Raw genomic sequence first — 19,105 nt, 5'->3', positions numbered from 1 at the left:
TCGATCAATCAATCAAACAAACAAAGGGGTCAATAAAACAGCTGGAGAAAAATTGTCTCATAACATTTAAGTTACCTCAGGAAAGCCATTTAATGACCATAATATAGACACGTTAGTTGGCTAGAAAGAGCTATAGCGAGTATTTTGCTAAATATGTGTACTATATTACATATTTATTATATTTGTACTTATATCATTAAATAAAGTTGTTATTATAATAAAAAACGCATTATATTTAATTTGAGTTATTTTTAACCTTAAATAATACCACCAGTTGATAGGGCTGTCTGTAGCCTATGTATTTTTTTTTTCTTGAGAAAAATTAACGCCTATCTTGTGTACCTAATATTTATTCAAATGAGTCAATATTAAATCAAATCACAAGAATTGAATTGAAATCGTGAAATTTGTTTCAAGAAATTTGTAAAAAGAACAAAAACAACCTAGCTTACCAGAAATTGTACCATATAAACATTGTAACATGTTGTCACTAAACCTAATACAATTCAGTTTAGTTACTAAAATGTTTTGACAATCACAATACACTTATTGTGATGCAAGTTTTTTTTGCAACCCCCCCCCCCCCCCCCAAACTCCAATTTATATACTATATATTATATATATATTATATATATTTATATAAAAAAAAAAACACTTTTAAAAATAACACATTTAATGGTGAATTGTTATTTTTTGTCTATAAAACGCCGATAGCAGGCCGGGTGAAACCCGTAGTTGTTGGGACATCAGAGACCGGTTTGTCCAGGATGGCAACATGTTTATTAGCAATAGCTAACGTTAGCTCCGTAGTGTCCGACGTTTTGAGCCATTCCTATGCTTGATTTTTTCCCATCGGACTTCAGTAAAGGGCTGCGGACCTTTCCCACCATCTTTTCCGACATGAAGAATACACTTTACGGGTGTTAATCGAGCTTGATCGCCGCTATCAGATGAAGATGCGCTGCTTACGTCCTCCTCCATGTTTACATGTGCGTAGTGATATTGGCTTGATTTCGGCTGTGACCTACTTCCATTTTCGATGCTGATTGGTTGAAAATCTAGCTCAACAGTTTTATATGTCTCAATACGCAGTCAATATAGTGCGCCAATAAATTACAATTTCTCATTAACTGCAGGATAATGCGTGGAGAACTTTTTGCTTGGATACCTTTTATTAACGTTGAACATATTGAGCAAAAGAAAAAGTAGTGCCCTACTTGGTGGAACGAAACCAGAGCCCGTCTACGGAGACCCTTGGCACTTCCTATTAGCCCCATTGTATCGATCTTGGTTGCAGTTCCATTAGAATTCCACTGGAGGTGATCGCGGGCGAGTGCAGACTGAATGGGAGTCTATGGGGCTAGACGGCTAAATGTGTCTCTTTCACCCGATTGCCGTTGAGAAATCTCAGATTTTATTGTAGGTTTTGCAAGTTCAACATGGGTTATAGGTCGAAAGTTGAATGAACGAGTACTTATTTCTTTTCGATTTCTTACAGGTTGAGTTGTTGTTGCCCATAACACGCTAGCATTCTGCTAATGACGTCAGCATTCTGACGTCATTGACATTTTAAAAGACTTTTTAAACCAAATAAGTGACTCTAAAAAATCTAAACCAGAGAATGTCTAATAGGAAGAGAATTGGCACTCTCTGCTTACTTCCGGTTTCTGGACTGGCTGCAGTAACACGTCTCTGTCCATGCGGGGGCGCTCGCAGGCGAGTGCAGAATGAATGGAGGTCTATGGCGAAAAACCCTCAAAATCCACTTTTCTCAGGATATAATTTTTTGTCTAGTAATTTGAATGTTGTATTCGAAAGGAGATGCAAAGAAATTACACATTGCTGGGTGTTAGATTTTTTACAGTCACTTATTTGGTTTAAAAAGTCTTTTAAAATGTCAATGACGTCAGAATGCTGACGTCATTAGCAGAATGCTTGCGTGTTATGGGCAACAACAACTCAACCTGTAAGAAATCGAAAAGAAATAAGTACTCGTTCATTCAACTTTCGACCTATAACCCATGTTGAACTTGCAAAACTTACAATAAAATCTGAGATTTCTCAACGGGAATCGGGTGAAAGAGACACATTTAGCCGTCTAGCCCCATAGACTCCCATTCAGTCTGCACTCGCCCGCGATCACCTCCAGTGGAATTCTAATGGAACTGCAACCAAGATCGATACAATGGGGCTAATAGGAAGTGCCAAGGCTCTCCGTAGACGGGCTCTGACGAACATAGATATCATATAAAGGCTAGATGGCTCAAGGCGGAGTCACTTCCGGCATCACCGGCGGCCATCTTAGGACAGGGCTCTGTGAATTAAGGTGAGTGAGCAGCACGCACACAAATCCTCTTATCTCGCTGAAATCTGGACGGATTTACAAACGGTTTGGTTTCTTACAAACGTTATTAACGTGGCTATAATTCTGAATGCTTAAACATTTTGAACATAATTATTCATATGTATGCAGTATAATAGCTACATCTCTGACGTTTATAACAAACCAAACCGTTTGAAAATCGGTAGTAAATTGAGCAAGTTATGGTTATTTAAAAGTACATGCACCATGTTATGAGTGAGCGAGCACCCTGTCGTAAGATGGCCGCCGTGTGCGGATGTCGAGCTCCATTGGCCAGCAGCGCGGACGAGCCATCTAGCCTTTATAGGCTGCGTTCCAGTCCAAAATTGTCATGCCCTTCACTTGCTAACTTCCCTTCGTCTCGTTCACTCGGATGTACGTCATTGCGAGTGCCCACTACTGGCGGAAACTGCAATGGGCTGAACTGGAACGTCCTAAGCACTTGATCACTTGGAATCAGCTGTGGAGTTGATTTATTATTTACATTTTTTTCCCTTTAAGAATTTGTTTAATGCAGCATCCAAATGTTTATAGGTGTGTTTGGGTTGTTTTAAATTTAAAAAAAATTATAATTAATATATCATAGAGTTGTCTGTGTGGTGGTGATTAGACGAGATATGCGGTGACGTCACAATCGTGTTGCATTGTGGGACATATAGGTGCCTGAAGTGTACATTTGAAGCAGACTCGCTCCCTCTGTCAAAATCGAGGGAACGAGGGTCTGTCCATATAAACTTCCCTCGTCCACTTCACGAAGTGGAACGCACTTCAAAATGGCGGCAGGGATTCCCCCGAGGGGAAGTGCTTAGGGAAGTTCGCAAGTGCGTGTCTAAAAGTGGACTGGAACGCAGCAATAGACGAATCCGGCGAAACTACCGGAAGTAAGCGGGCGCCATTACTGAGCTGTTGCTGGGTAGCGTTGCGCCATTGCCTCCTATTGGTTTGGTTGCGTCCACTGGAATAAACAGCCCGCAATTTACGACTGTCACTAACGTTACATCTACAACTTTACTATTCTTCCTCTGCAGAGTTATTTGAACAGTATAAGTGTTGTTAATGGTCTGTGAAGATCGGACAGGTCCTTTAAGAACTATGTATTTATCATCTGGTAGAGTGTGCATTATTTGACCAACCCATACGGAGCTCAGATAATTTTTTGACCCTCTATCAGTGACCTGTAGTTGGCATTTTGTTGATCATCGGATGCCAGGCGAAGGAGAAAATACTCTTGAATACCTTTAAAACAACCGAAGGGGCGCGTTGGGGCAGTAACTTAGTAGCATTAACGTTACTGTATTTGCTTGACTGTGACTCACTCTGAGAACCAACAACGCTAGCAGTTAGCTGTACCTTACCCTTTCCTTTTGAAATGTGAAAATGAGATAAATAATGGTCACAAAATAAAAACATGAATTCGTTTATTTGATATCATTAATTTATTTATTGTTGCCAAATGGACAGATCTTTTAATAGTTTCCTCGTTAGCTTGCCTAGCTAGCATAGTTATTGCCAAGCTATTTTCATAAATAATCTGTAAGATCGTTTGTACCTTCATCTGTGACTGGAGGCCACTGTCTAACATCATCAACCTAACAAGTAATACTGCCTGCAGCTGTCATCGAGGGTGCGTTTGCGTTATCACGGAGGTTTGTTTACATACTAGTAACAGCTCAGTAATGGCGTCGCCACAAGATGGCAGCCTACACAGAACGCTCGTCGGATTCGTCTATATGATATCTATGCTGACGAAACCCTATTTCTAGGCCTCTTTTAGGCTACTGACAGCGGCCTAATAAGGCCATCTAGTGGCAAGAGGTCGGCAACAACCGAATATAAGATATTTTGAGCTGAATTAAAAGGGTTATGCATGAGTTGTTATTGAGAGTTATTTTGAGGAATGTGCTTAAATTACTTTTTATTTATTATTTATTGATCAAATATAATTTAAAGGTAAATAAAATAACAAAAAAATCTCCAAAAGAATTGCATAATAGAAAAAATATTATCAAAAAAATAAAATAAGTATAATTGTAGGGCTTTGGGTCATTTTGAACTGCGAGGGAAAATGTGTTAGGATGTGGAAGGATGAAGGTTTAAAAGTGGGTCTTTTTTCCGTTTTGGGGATCAAATAAATAAGACCCTGCTTCATTATGGGAGTCATCTCTCATTTTTTTAATACATTATTTAAACAAACAATGTAGAGGTTGCTTTAAGACGTCCCAAAAATGGGGATGGTCAGAGAATGTCTAATATGGCGAGAAGTTTCACTCTCAGTACACTTCCGGCTTCTGAACTGGTTGCAGTTCCTCTCTGATTCCATATGAGGGCGCTCACAGGACGAGTGCAGAATGAATGGAGGTCTATGGCGCTATACCAATAAAAATCCACTTTTCTCAGGATATAATTTTTTGTCTTGTAATTTGAATGTTGTATTCGAAAGGAGATGCAAATAAATTACACATTGCTGGGTGTTAGATTTTTTTGAGTCACGTATTTGCTTTAAAAAGTCTTTTAAAGTGTCAATGACGTCATATACATGTACGACCAGAGATACTGCTTCACGGCAATCCTTCAGTCACTCTGGTGCGTTCGCGCTGTGCACTTTCTTTTCTCTCGAGGCATCGACAACACAGCTGACACAGGTAAACACACTTGTTAGAAGAGTTTTTGTTTTGTTTGTTTCTGGTCCCGCTGCGGATGACACGATGCCATCAAGCGGTATCTCTGGTCGTAATCAGTCCTTCACTGACCAATCAGCGTTCATTAGCAGAATGCTAGCGTGTTATGGGCAACAACAACTCAACCTGTAAGAAAACGAAAGGACATAAGTACTCGTTCGTTCAACTTTCGACCTAAAACCCATGTTGAACTTGCAAAATCTACAATCAGATTTGAGATTTATCAACGGCAATCGGGTGAAAGAGACACATTTAGCTGTCTAGCCCCATTGACTCCCATTCATTTTGCACTCATGGCGATCGCCCCCAGTGGAACTCTGGTGGTACTACAACCAAAATTCGGTACAATAGAGCTTAATAGGGAGTGGGCAGGCTCTCCGTAGACGGGCTCTGGGATGGTCCTCTCTTTACTCTCTTCCTGTACACGTTGCTCTACGGCCAGTGTGACGTATGCATTTGCCGGGCAGCCACAGGAACACAGCATTGAATTAAACCATGGAGACTCTATTCAGCCTACCGTTTGCTGTACTGGAATGCCCGAATGTCAAACTTAAAAAACCATCATGGCTACATATGCCTTCTGCAATGACCGTATATGCCGTCGTGATTGTTTCATATTTTCTCATCACCGGTGGTAAGAGTCTCAAAGCAATCTGAGGCTAAACTAGCCTTTAGCTACTAACCCTTATCCTGTTGTCTGTGCACACATCAGCACAGCCGTTTATGTACAAGTTATTTTTTACTGTAGAGACTTTGTATTACAGTTTATTTGAATATGAAGATGCATGCTTTCGTGCTTTGTGAAATAATCTGGTCTGATTTCTCTGACAATGGTGAACGCATTCTTTAATCTCAAATGATAACGTTATTGTACACACAGACAGAATGACTACTCTCTGCTCCTTACTACTTACTTACTCCTTAATTACTACTCCTTACATGAACAAGAATGAAACGGAAGTTTATTATTATTATTTTTCTAGATATTCAATAGCTAAATAAATAATTTTAAGTGCGACATTACTCTGTTTTAGTCTAAATGACTGCTCAAAACTGTGATCATACTGCTACCATACTCTTCTGATCTCTTCAGGCATCATATACGATGTGATCGTTGAACCTCCGAGTGTCGGATCAATGACAGATGAACACGGACATCAGCGGCCAGTGGCCTTTCTGGCGTACAGGTAATGGTTTTCATTTTATACAGCCTGTCATCATAACATCAGTACAAAACAAAAAACTGGTTGCTCTTCAGATGAGTCACTTCACTTTTGTAGTGGGGCGGCTAAGCGCAGATTTTCATCAGAATCGATCACTTAGCGATAAAAGCATGAAATTTGGTATGAAGGCTCACAAAGGGGGTCTGATCAGATTTTCAAAATGGCCGCCAAATATGGATTTCGTAATGGGAAAATGGATTAAAAGCTGCCAGAAACATAAAATGCAATAACACATTACACCATAAATACATGTAAATATGAGCACACTTTCACAGAGAAGGTCTTTAAACTTTAAAATATAAGATATGTTTTAAAAAAAATTGAAAATGGCCACCAAATATGGATTTCATAATGTCATAATGGATAGACGACAGAAATTAACAATTAAAAAAGTTGCACATTTGATCATTAATCAATCTAGTTCATTTTTAAACAAAAAGGAAAAGAGGTAATGATATCTATCAGAATTATGTACTTTTTAAATCTATATTTAAATATTAAATTGTGTGCATATACTAATTAATACGCATCATTTTTACTTGGTAGTTTGTCAGTGACGACTCCTTATTCAGTCAGTAGGTTTCATCTTGTGGTGGCCACAGTTGAATATTATTCTCTTTAAAATCTAGGGAACTGGTGGGATGTTTTACTCTTGACTACAAGTGAGATAAAGGCAAAGTCAGTTGAATGTGTTTCTCACTGTTACTCAGTAAAAATAGTGTATGCTAATACTGCAAGTAAGCAAACATAACTCAGACAGGCAAATATAACATAAAATAGATTTTAGTCTGCAGGAATTTAGAGTTAGGATTCTGTGAAATAAAGTAGGTGTACATTTCCACAGAATTTCATTTAGGCTGGTTATCTAAACTAGCTGCAATTGATCCTATTTATTTCATTGTAACTCTGTGCTCTTGTACGGCTAGTTTATACCACCCAAAGCTAATCTCAGTCGATTCTTTGCTCTCCAAATGCTCTCATCTTGACCTGAATATTAATTGTAAGAACTGTTGAGTCCTGCTGGATTATTTGAAAGTGGTTTAGTAGGTAGGCCTACACATCACATTGTAAACCGAGTTTTCCTCACAAGAAAAACGTAAATTAGCATGATTAGCATGATTACCACAATTAGTCAATCGATTTAATCTTTTTTGTGCCATGGGTAACATGGAAAGTCCTCCCCGAACTTACTCAGGCATTGTTGGAATTGAGCTGTGCTCCATCTGATATTCCCTCACATATATCAGAGACAATTGAAAGGTTCACAGTTCTGCTGTATGACAGAACCAGTACATATGAGAGTGTGAACACGGCTAGGAAAAAGCTTTTTTCAAAAAGGCACAGTGTTCGCCGAATTCCACCAACAAGTGCAGCTCTTGAACAGCATGTGAAAAGGGCAACATATCAGGGTGGTCATATTTGGGACCAAGTATTACTGCCTTCTCCTCATTTGCCTTGTCCATCTAAATGGGGGTGGGTCAAAACAGAGGATGGCAGTTTTGAACCATACTGGACTTCACTTTCTGAAGCATAAAGCCTGCTATGAACTTATTGCCTGCAAATGTACAAAAGGCTGTATTAAGCAATGCAAATGCAGAGCAGCATCACTGCAGTGTACTGCTTTATGTTTATGTGAGGGAGAATGTCAGAGAGTGTAAAGCTGTGTTAATCATTTTTTTGCTTCTTGACCGAGATAAAAGAGGTCATTGAATTCAGCATGGAATTTTAGAATCTTATATGTTATGTTATTAATTAAGTCTTGTGTTAATATTCAAAAGCTCAACTGCTGAAGAGTTGAACTACTGGTTCTTTGTTCTGTTTCTTGTTATGCAGGCCTACATCAAAAAGACAAAAAAAAAAAAAACACACAAAAAAAAAAAACACATGTGGTGCGTGTCTCTTTCCATGTCAGCTGTTTAAAACTTTTTGTATCACCATTGGTGAATTGCTTTGGTAGAGACCAGACAAAGATCAGCTCTTAATCACTTGTCACTGTGATGTCTAATTTTGATCACATAACATGAATTTACAGATAATTCATTAACCCATGTATAGTAATATTTAGTATTACAGGAGCAAATTTTAAAACATATCTTATATTTTAAAGTTTAAAGACCTTCTTTGTGAAAGTGTGCTCATATTTACATGTATTTATGGTGAAATGTGTTATTGCATTTTATGTTTCTGGCAGCTTTTAATCCATTTTCCCATTACGAAATCCATATTTGGCGGCCATGACCCCCAGGGGTCAAATTTCAAGCGCCTACGGTCCTAAATCTGATCAGACCCCCTTTGTGAGCCTTCCTACCAAATTTTATGCTTTTATCGCAAAGTGATCGATTTTTGCGCTTAACCGCCCTACTATTTGCCAGAGACCTTTCACTTTATGCCATATAGGCCTATATAATACTTTTTAAAAGTTACCCCAATAAATAAAATCGTGATCTTTAAACATCATACAGTGGATACAGGATTAGTCGGTAGTTTTATTGCCGTCCAAATTCAGAATTTCTGTGATGTTCTTAAACCACCGGCATACAAATCTCGACCAAATTACCAGAGCTTACCAAAATACGTGACTGCAATGTAATCTAATGACCAAACTTTCGTTGTGGCAACATAACTTTGTCACAACCCAAGTATAGGTCTTTTAAAATTCCCAAATTCGTTGCCAGTTGCATGCAGTATTATGATACTGTTTTACAATTTATTGAATCTGTCCATTCCTTTTGTATTGTTGCATGCTATTCCCTAGTGAAAAAAAGTATACTTTATTGTATTTGAAATATATTCCCTTTTTCAATAGTAGGCTACATATTGTACTATCTTTTAATATATTAAAAGTATATTAGCGTCATGCTTTTACCTATTTTCACAATACAACTTTTAACACACTTTAAAATAATTGTACTTAAGTATATTTTCTAAAATATATATTTTAGAAAAATATACTTAAAGTGAAAATTCAGTTTATTTTTTAAAAGTGTATTTATTTGCACTTTATGAAAAATATATTTTAGGTATATTTTAACTGTGTGCTGGAAATGATCATTGTAACAATGCATTGAAAGTATACTTTCAAAATACTTTATAGTATACAATAGTATTTTGTTTAAAGTATAGCCAAGTATTATTTAAATAAAGTGTGCAATTTGTAGTAAAAACTTATGGTCGGCACCGATCGCCTCGCGGGCAAGTGCGCCAGCATGTAGCGCCATTGTGCCTTCTGGAGACCCGAGTTCAAGTCCTGGCTCGTGGACCTTTCCCGATCCCATCCCCCCTCTCTCTCACCCACCTCACTTCCTGTCTAACACCTGTCCTATCCTAATAAAAGTCAAAAATGGCAAAAATAAATCTTTTAAAAATAAAAATATATATAAATACTAGGGCTGTCAGTTAACTCGTTATTAACGGCGTTAACGCAAACTAGAGCCCGACCGATATGGATTTTTGGGCGCCGATGCCGATACCGATAAAAAAAAGCCAGATACCGATATATCGGCCGATATTATTTATGTGTATATTATAATACAGTAGCAATATTATTTATGTGTATTATATTACAGTAAGTTTGGACACACTTTACAATTGGTGTGTACAAACTTTTGATGGGTACTAGAGCCCGACTGATAAAGGATTTTGAAGGCTGATACCGGTACAAATATTTGTTGGTTTTAAAATCCGATATTCGATATATCGGACGATATTTTTTATTTTTTTTTCAGAAACGCGCAACAAAACATTAACAAATTTCCCTAACATTAGTTTATTTGTAGTTATTTATGAGTTTTAACTAAAATAATATGATAATGCATTTTAAAAAGAAACTTGTTTCTTGTATTGTCACAACAGAACAGAGGAACATCAAAATATATTAAAGTTCTGATAAATAAAATGTATAAAAATACAAACTTAAGATTTTTTTTAAGACTAAACGTTTAGTCCTTTGAACAAAAACAACAATTTCACATTCAAATTGACAACAAATTCAAATTGTCATAATTTACTCTCTCAAGTTGTTTTTTTCTTCTGTTGAAAATAAGTTATTTGGATGAATGTGGGTAACCAAACAGTTGATGTACCCCAGTGACTTCCATAGTATATTTTTCTCCTTTGGAAGTCAATGGGGACCAGCTACTGTTTGGTTACCCACATTCTTCAAACTATTAATATTAGAAAAATATTAGAAGGAAATTAATACAGTTGGAACAACATTAGAGTGCCTGTAAATAATGAGATCATTTTTATTATTGGGTGAACTATCCCTTTAAGGACAAGCGGCAACTGTTTACAATTGCTACTGTCTGTTTAAGAGCTGAGCATGACACGTCTAATGTACACGCATTTGACAAGCGGACAACCGACATTGTTTATGTAAATATTGTGTGTATTTAACAGTATTAGCACAATAATACTCGAAAGATAACTTAGTCCAGTATCCAGGCGCTGGTACTAGAAAGGCTTTTAGTGCATGTGAGCTTCACATGTACGCGCTGAGAAACGCACACGTTAGAACAGCGCATCAGTATTTAAAATTAAATGTTTAACCGACAAAGCATTAAAGCACATGCACATTATGAACTTTTGTGAACTGCAGTGTTAACATTTTATGTGAATATAGCTTACGTCGCGTTGTTCCGCTTCACTCTCGGCTTATTTAACCGCAGCAAAACTGGACATGAGTCACGAATTTTGTCATCCTTATTTGAGTTAAGAGAACTGATAGGGATGTTCTTTTAATTGTTATTCAAGCAATGTATGTCTCGTGAGTCGTTACCAACTCACCATGAACACAATTCACCGCTGATCTCACTCGCGGTTCTCTCTGCCCGACTCGGGCTGGATCAGCAGGTTGCTGAATGTGTGGCGCGTTATACACGAGTGTTGCCAACAGGGACGGTGTAGAGTGCCCTCTGGTGGACAAACTATACAACGGCAACACTCATAACATGGTTGAAGGGTGTTTCGTCCGTTTTTATTTTATTTTTGAAATATTAATTTATCGGCCGTTATAAATGCCGATACCGATAGTTTTGAAAATGCCTAATATCGGCCGATAATATCGGCCTGCCGATATATCGGTCGGGCTCTAACGCAAACCCATTTTAACGCGATTAATTTTTTTATCGCGAGATTAACGGTCTTTTTGGCCTAGCAAACTTTGAAGTTTTTTTCACATGCTTTTGCAACAGGACGCGGCATGCGCGGCGCTGCTCTATGAAACCCATTCATTTCAATGGCTTGCGCCGCGCGAGGACGTTTTGTTGCTTCGTCGACCAAAGCGCAAGCGGATCTAGCAGCTAGCTAGACTGGAAACAAAACAGCAGGCACGCGCACACACTTGTTTGGGCTTGCGAGCCGGCCAAATAGTAAATTAACGTTACGTTTTGAATGGATGACGAGCGCGAGACGCCGAAATGGATGCCAATAAGATTCTGAATGGAAAGTTTACTTTTAAGTACGTCCAGTCTGAAACACCACTTGATGATGGCCACAGACACACACACACACACACACACACAGCTGATGCGAATTCTCCAAACCCTCGTCAATATCAGGACCTCGTCAGGATTTCTTTCACCCTTTTATTGATGGACAGTGTTACATTGTGTGAGAGATTATTTGCTCCAAGTGAGAATGTTAGTGTGAAATTGAACACAGTAGCCTATTGCCAATGTTGTTTTCAATAATAAAAAAATCTGCACAAAGCAAGCCAGTCCGCTTTTTTCATGTTGATAAGAGCATTAAAATGAGAAAAAAAATAATGGGACAAAAATAAATCAAGAGACATTTAGAATAGATAAAAATGTGCGATTAATCGCGAGTTAACTATGACATTAATGCGATTAATCGCGATTAAATATTTTAATCGTTTGACAGCACTAATAAATACACTTATGATATATTGCTTGTAAGTTTCGAAGACACTTGTAATGAATTTGTAATGTACTTGTAACACAAATAATGTACACTTTAATATCATTAATCAAGCATGTAATTAGTCCCTACACAGGCATATACTTAAAGTATACTAAGTATACATGAAGTTGGTCCAATTTAGTACACAAAAGTACACTAAATACAATTAAAGTTATGCTTTACTACAATTTAATTACAACTAAAATATACTTGGTACAAAATTAGTTGTTTCAAAATAGCATACTTCAATTTAACTAATCATTAACACACTTGAAGTATACTAAATTAGACTGGCTGCAAGTGTACTTTTTTTTTTTTTTTTTTGTACCGGGGTGGTACTCTAAGTTTGACTAACAAAAGCAGGTTAAGTAGCTTTGTAAAGGTAGCACACTTCTCTCACACTTTTTAATAAGCAAGACTATGGAATAAATAAATAACCGTTTACATAGGACGTTTGCACTAAGAATTTACAGGTAGTTCATTTACGCATTGAAATCAGACTGTGCAGTGGCTTCACTTGTTATGATGTCATGAGCAATTCAGTTCTTTATTATTAGCAAAGTTTGTAAATGGCGTCTTAAATATAACTGCGGTAGAATTATGTCATGCATTGTCTATGCTGGGCATAGTTGTGCCTGGTCATAGTTTAGTTGGTGCAACAGGTATTAAATATTTATCGGACGTAGCTAAGTGTAGAACCATGCACCAAAGTATCCATGAAATGATTTGACAATTGACACCAAATGTCATTGTGTACATGTCAAATGTATGTGTCATTGTCACCTCACACTGACCACACCTCATCAATTTGGTAACAGTGCCACTTAATGGTCAAAAGTCACAAGAAATTAAATCATTCATATTGTTTCAGCTTTTGTGCCTAAAATAATCTAAAAATTACCTGCAGCTGCTCTGATGCTTCCAGCCATGCTTGCATGACTCATAAAAGCCTTTTTTGTGCTTGGCCCCTGCTTGGAGCTATACAGTATTTAGGCAACACTTTACAATAAGGTACATTAGTTAATGTAATAAACTAACAATGAGCAATATATTTATTACAGTATTTATGAATCTTTGTTAATGGTAGTTAATAGAAATCCAGCTGTTCATTGTTTGTTCATGTTAGTTCACGGTGCATTAACTAATGTTAAAGGCCATGAATCGATTTTTTTCCATATTTATTTATCACTCAAAAGCGTTTTCCTACATTGTTCATTGGCTTGCAGCCTCCATGTTACAGTTGATGCTGTGAGATTTTATGTTTGTTTTATCTTAAATAACCTGAACCTGTTTGATCAAGGCATGCCACTGTTCTGACTTGTCCAATTTATTTATTTTTTATCTTGCATCAAAATCCTGTCTATTCATTGTATGCATTTGAAATATAGAGTTGGCTTCTGTTTTAATGTACCCAAGTGTTCCTAAAATAAAAAGTTTAATATACAGGTTTGTTTAATTTCTTTTTATTAATTAACCACTTGTAAACTTATGTTCACTGTTCTTTTTTATAAATATAGGATTTGTATTAAATCTACAGTACAGGTCAAAAGTTTGGAAACATTACGATTTTTTTATATTTTTGAAAGAAGTCTCTAATGCTTATCAAGGCTGCGTTTATTTGATCAAAAATACAGAAAAAAACAGTAATATTTTGAAATATTATTACAACTTAAAATATTTTTTTTTTTATTTGAATATACTTTAAAAAATATTTTATTCCTGTGATGCAAAGCTGAATTTTCAGCATCATTACTCCAGTCTTCAGTGTCACATGTGACATCCATTCTATCACATGATCCTTTAGAAATCATCTAATATTTTGATTTATTATGAGTGTTGGAAACAGTTCTGCTGCCTAGTGCCTAATACAGTGAGGAAAATAAGTTCAAGTTCAAACAATATTTGAACACCCTGCTATTTTGCAAGTTCTCCCACTTAGAAATCATGGAGGGGTCTGAAATGTCATCGTAGGTGCATGTCCACTGTGAGAGACATAATCAAAAAAAAAAAAATCCAGAAATCACAATGTATGATTTTTTAACTATTTATTTGTATGATACAGCTGCAAATAAGTATTTGAACACCTGAGAAAATCAATGTTAATATTTGGTACAGTAGCCTTTGTTTGCAATTACAGAGGTCAAACGTTTCCTGTAGTTTTTCACCAGGTTTGCACACACTGCAGGAGGGATTTTGGCCCACTCCTCCACACAGATCTTCTCTAGATCAGTCAGGTTTCTGGGCTGTCGCTGAGAAACACGGAGTTTGAGCTCCCTCCAAAGATTCTCTATTGGGTTTAGGTCTGGAGACTGGCTAGGCCATGCCAGAACCTTGATATGCTTCTTACAGAGCCACTCCTTGGTTATCCTGGCTGTGTGCTTCGGGTCATTGTCATGTTGGAAGACCCAGCCTCGACCCATCTTCAATGCTCTAACTGAGGGAAGGAGGTTGTTCCCCAAAATCTCGCAATACATGGCCCCGGTGATCCTCTCCTTAATACAGTGCAGTCGCCCTGTCCCATGTGCAGAAAAACACCCCCAAAGCATGATGCTACCACCCCCATGCTTCACAGTAGGGATGGTGTTCTTGGGATGGTACTCATCATTCTTCTTCCTCCAAACACGTTTAGTGGAATTATGACCAAAAAGTTCTATCTGACCACATGACTTTCTCCCATGACCAAATGGTCATTGGCAAACTTTAGACGGGCCTTGACATGTGCTGGTTTAAGCAGGGGAACCTTCCGTGCCATGCATGATTTCAAACCATGACGACTTAGTGTATTACCAACAGTAACCTTGGAAACGGTGGTCCCAGCTCTTTTCAGGTCATTGACCAGCTCCTCCCGTGTAGTTCTGGGCTGATTTCTCACCTTTCTTAGGATCATTGAGACCCCACGAGGTGAGATCTTGCATGGAGCCCCAGTCCGAGGGAGATTGACAGTCATGTTTAGCTTCTTCCATTTTCTTATGATTGCTCCAACAGTGGACCTTTTTTCACCAAGCTGCTTGGCAATTTCCCTGTAGCCCTTTCCAGCCTTGTGGAGGTGTACAATTTTGTCTCTAGTGTCTTTGGACAGCTCTTTGGTCTTGGCCATGTTAGTAGTTGGATTCTTACTGATTGTATGGGGTGGACAGGTGTCTTTATGCAGCTAACGACCTCAAACAGGTGCATCTAATTTAGGATAATAAATGGAGTGGAGGTGGACATTTTAAAGGCAGACTAACAGGTCTTTGAGGGTCAGAATTCTAGCTGATAGACAGGTGTTCAAATACTTATTTGCAGCTGTATCATACAAATAAATAGGTAAAAAATCATATATTGTGATTTCTGGATTTTTTTTTTTTTTTTTATTATGTCTCTCACAGTGGACATGCACCTACGATGACAATTTCAGACCCCTCCATGATTTCCAAGTGGGAGAACTTGCAAAATGGCAGGGTGTTCAAATACTTATTTTCCTCACTGTATATTTGATAAATAAAAGGTTAAAAAGAACTGCATTTATTCAAAATAAAAAAATATTTTCTAATAATATAAATCTTCTTTACTATCACTTTTTAGCAATTTAACACAACTTTGCTGAATAAAAGTATAGATTTTTTTCAAAAAAAGAAAGAAAAAAATTACTGACCCCAAATTACTGACCAGTAGTGTATATTGTTGTTACAAAAGATTTCTATTTTTTTTTTAAAATTGCTTCTTTTTTTTTTTTTTTTTTTTTTTTTTTTATTATTATTATCAAAGTATCCTAAAAAAGTATCACAGGTTATGAAAAAATATTAAGCAGCAGAACTGTTTCCAACTTTGATAATGAATCATCATATTAGAATGATTTCTAAAGGATCATGTGATAGACTGGAGTAATGATCCTGAAAATTCAGCTTTGCATCAGAGAAATAAATGATAATTTAAAGTATAATAAATTTTAAAACCAATTATTTTAAATTGTAATAATATATCACAATATTACATTTTTTTTCTGTATTTTTGATCAAATAAATGCAGGCTTGATGAGCAGAAGAAACTTCTTTCAAAAACATTAAAAATAGTAATGTTTCCAAACTTTTGACCTGTACTGTATATTCATTGAATCGAATAGGGAATCAAAATCGAAAATCGAATTTAGAATCGAAAATCGAATTGAGAGCTTGCGAATCAAATCGAATTGGAACATCTGAATCGATAACCAGCCCTTCAGTCAGTACATAACATTGTAATGAAGATTCCTTGTGTTTTTGGAAACCTTGTTTTAATATACGTTGATTTTATTTTGACGTGTGCAGAACAGCACAACAGTGCTTCTGTGATCCCTGTTGCTAGTCTGTCTCTGAATGCTTGTGTTGTCTCTTAAAGGGTGAATGGGCAGTACATCATGGAGGGGTTGGCATCCAGTTTTCTCTTCACCATGGGAGGCCTTGGCTTCATAATTCTGGATCGCTCTAATGCACCCAACATTCCCAAGCTCAACCGTTTCCTCCTGCTCTTCATCGGCTTTGTCAGCGTTTTACTGAGCTTTTTCATGGCCAGAGTCTTCATGAGAATGAAACTGCCGTAAGTCACTACACTTTACATTAGCTTTTTAAACATTTATTTATGTTATATTGTATTACACTATTACAGTGGAAACACCTACTGATTATTTAATATTATTAGGGGCCAAGCATATATTCGTCGTCTTCCACATTTGAGACTATGGCAACCCATAGAACTGTAACTTTTTAACTGTTAGGGATAGAAATTCTTTTTTCCTCTGATTTCTTGGCTCAAAACAACTCCTAGAACATTGCTCAGATCATCTTCAGACCAATGCCGACAAAAAGTTAAGAAATTTAACTTAATTAGTCAAGTCAATTGGTTCTCAAATAATGTGCAAACAAATTTGACGAAGAGCACGTCAAAGTGAATGTGAGGCTGTATCTCTGCAATGCTTTTAGTGTCCAAACTTAGTGTGTGCTATGACAACCATGACCTGAGGAGCAGATTTGGCAAAGTGCCACCTCAGGAGATATAAAAAATAGATATTTTTGCAATAGCTTCTGTAAGGTTTGGCCAAAAATCACATCTCTTTAGATTCAGTACAGCATACCGAGTCGAACGACATCCAATTTTCCCACATCCCACATTTTGTGCATCAACCATTTTGAATATGGTTTATGAATGTATTGGCATATCGTTACGAAACTTGGTATGTGTCTTCGACATGATGCCTTGAGATACTTAAAAAGTTTCACGCAACGCCACCTTGTGGTCAAACATTTTAATTACATTTCAAATAAATGCTAATAGCTTTTGATTAATTTTTCCTATTGTCACGAGACTGTTATCGGTATGACTCATGATATGTAAGGAAGACCAATGATACCCAATTAATCCATAGTCGATCAAACTTATCCGATATTTTAAATTTCTTTGAAAACCTACTTTTCGAACTCCTCCTAGACCGTTGATCCAATTTTTACCAAATTTGATTCAGATCATCTTCAGACCATGCCAGCAAAAAGTTATGGTATGTTGATACACCAAACCGTTATCGTTTATCTCATTAACTAATTTGATCCTAGCCAAACTGAATCCTAGGCTGTATCTCTGCAATGGTTTGGGATATTGACACCAAACTTTGTGTGTGCCATTAGCCGCTTTTCCACCATTGGGCCAAACCTTTCTCGTTGCTTAACTGTTACATTCCGTGCCGATCCGGCCCAGCCGGTACAGATCCAGTTTAATTTTCCAATTGTGGGGCTTATAACAGAGCTCTGTGCAATGTAATGCAAATGCGTCAGTTGTCGCCTTGGTAACGCAAGAGTTTACTGACATATGAGATGTAAATGAAAATAGCGTTAAGGAAGATGATCCTGTATTTCTTTTAACTTTGTGATCAACTTGTGTTGACTTCGCTCAAATAGCGCGCTTAGCCAGCTACAAAGAAACTGTTAGCCAGTCAACAGACAAGCAACCAATCCTGAGTGGCGATGTCACTACGCACATTCTACCAACACGGTTCAGAATGGTTTCTTAACGGTTTGCAATCGTTCCATGCCGAACCAAGCTGAAGTAGAAATATAACTGGAACTTTTCCTTATCGTTCTTAGAACCGTTTGGCCCAACAGTGTAAATGTGCTTATTGTCATCCCACACTGACCACGCCACATCAGTTTGGTGACAGTGCCACCTATTTTTAAAAGTCATAAGTAATTAAATCATATTAAAAGTGATTCTATTTATGATTTGTACCTGTTTTGGCTCAAATAATCTAAAACTGTCTTTAATTACTTATTGTAGTAGTTGTTGTGCTTGGGTCCATTAATTGCTGCTTGCAGCTATATGTTGTTGTTGTTGTTATTCTCAGTGTATAGCAGGGAGATAGCAGCAATGTTTTAGCAGTTTCTTTAAAACTGTATACATGCATCCTAGTTTGGTTTAAGATTAATCTCTGTTGTCTTTCTTTTGATGATTTGATGATTAACAGAATGTTTTTGTCTTGCAGTGGTTACCTTATGGGTTAAAGCTGCAATATGGCATAATCCGCTGGAGAGATTAAAGAGAACATACAGAAAACCATTTCAGTGCCAAGGACTCAATCAAACGCTGATCAATTATTTCCACTGGCAGAAATCTCCTCCCTTATTGTTTTTTGTTTTGTTTTGTTTTTTTGACACATGCAACTTGTCTAGTAGGACTCTTATTGTGCTAAATTTACTTCTCAACATTGCTGATAAAAACATCTTATCATATTTCTATAAAGTCCAAAGGGTGGTCAGTATTATATTGATGCCCTTGAAAATCACTGTTGTGGTCAAACTAAATCCATTTTGGAATATCTCATTTTACTGTAGACAGCCTGCTCTGTGAAAACCCTTGAATGTGGCTGTTTGATGTGCAGTTTTTCTATAGGTTAATAAACAAATGTACTTCCCACAAAA

The 19,105-nt window shown here is 37.1% G+C and overlaps 1 protein-coding gene across 1 annotated transcript; it reads left to right on the top strand.

The window, feature by feature from the left end:
- Positions 1-4,686: 4,686 nt before the first annotated feature.
- ostc (oligosaccharyltransferase complex subunit) lies at positions 4,687-19,105 on the top strand. The gene is made up of 4 exons (XM_081359910.1): positions 4,687-5,674; positions 6,134-6,227; positions 16,539-16,736; positions 18,670-19,105. The coding sequence occupies exons 1-4, from the start codon at positions 5,536-5,538 to the stop codon at positions 18,686-18,688; spliced, it is 450 nt and encodes a 149-aa protein (XP_081216036.1). The 5' UTR covers positions 4,687-5,535; the 3' UTR covers positions 18,689-19,105.

Source organism: Scardinius erythrophthalmus (assembly GCF_964197995.2).
Source record: "Scardinius erythrophthalmus genome assembly, chromosome: 2".
NCBI classification, from domain to species: domain Eukaryota; kingdom Metazoa; phylum Chordata; class Actinopteri; order Cypriniformes; family Leuciscidae; genus Scardinius; species Scardinius erythrophthalmus.
This window is presented reverse-complemented; position numbering and strand designations above follow the sequence as displayed.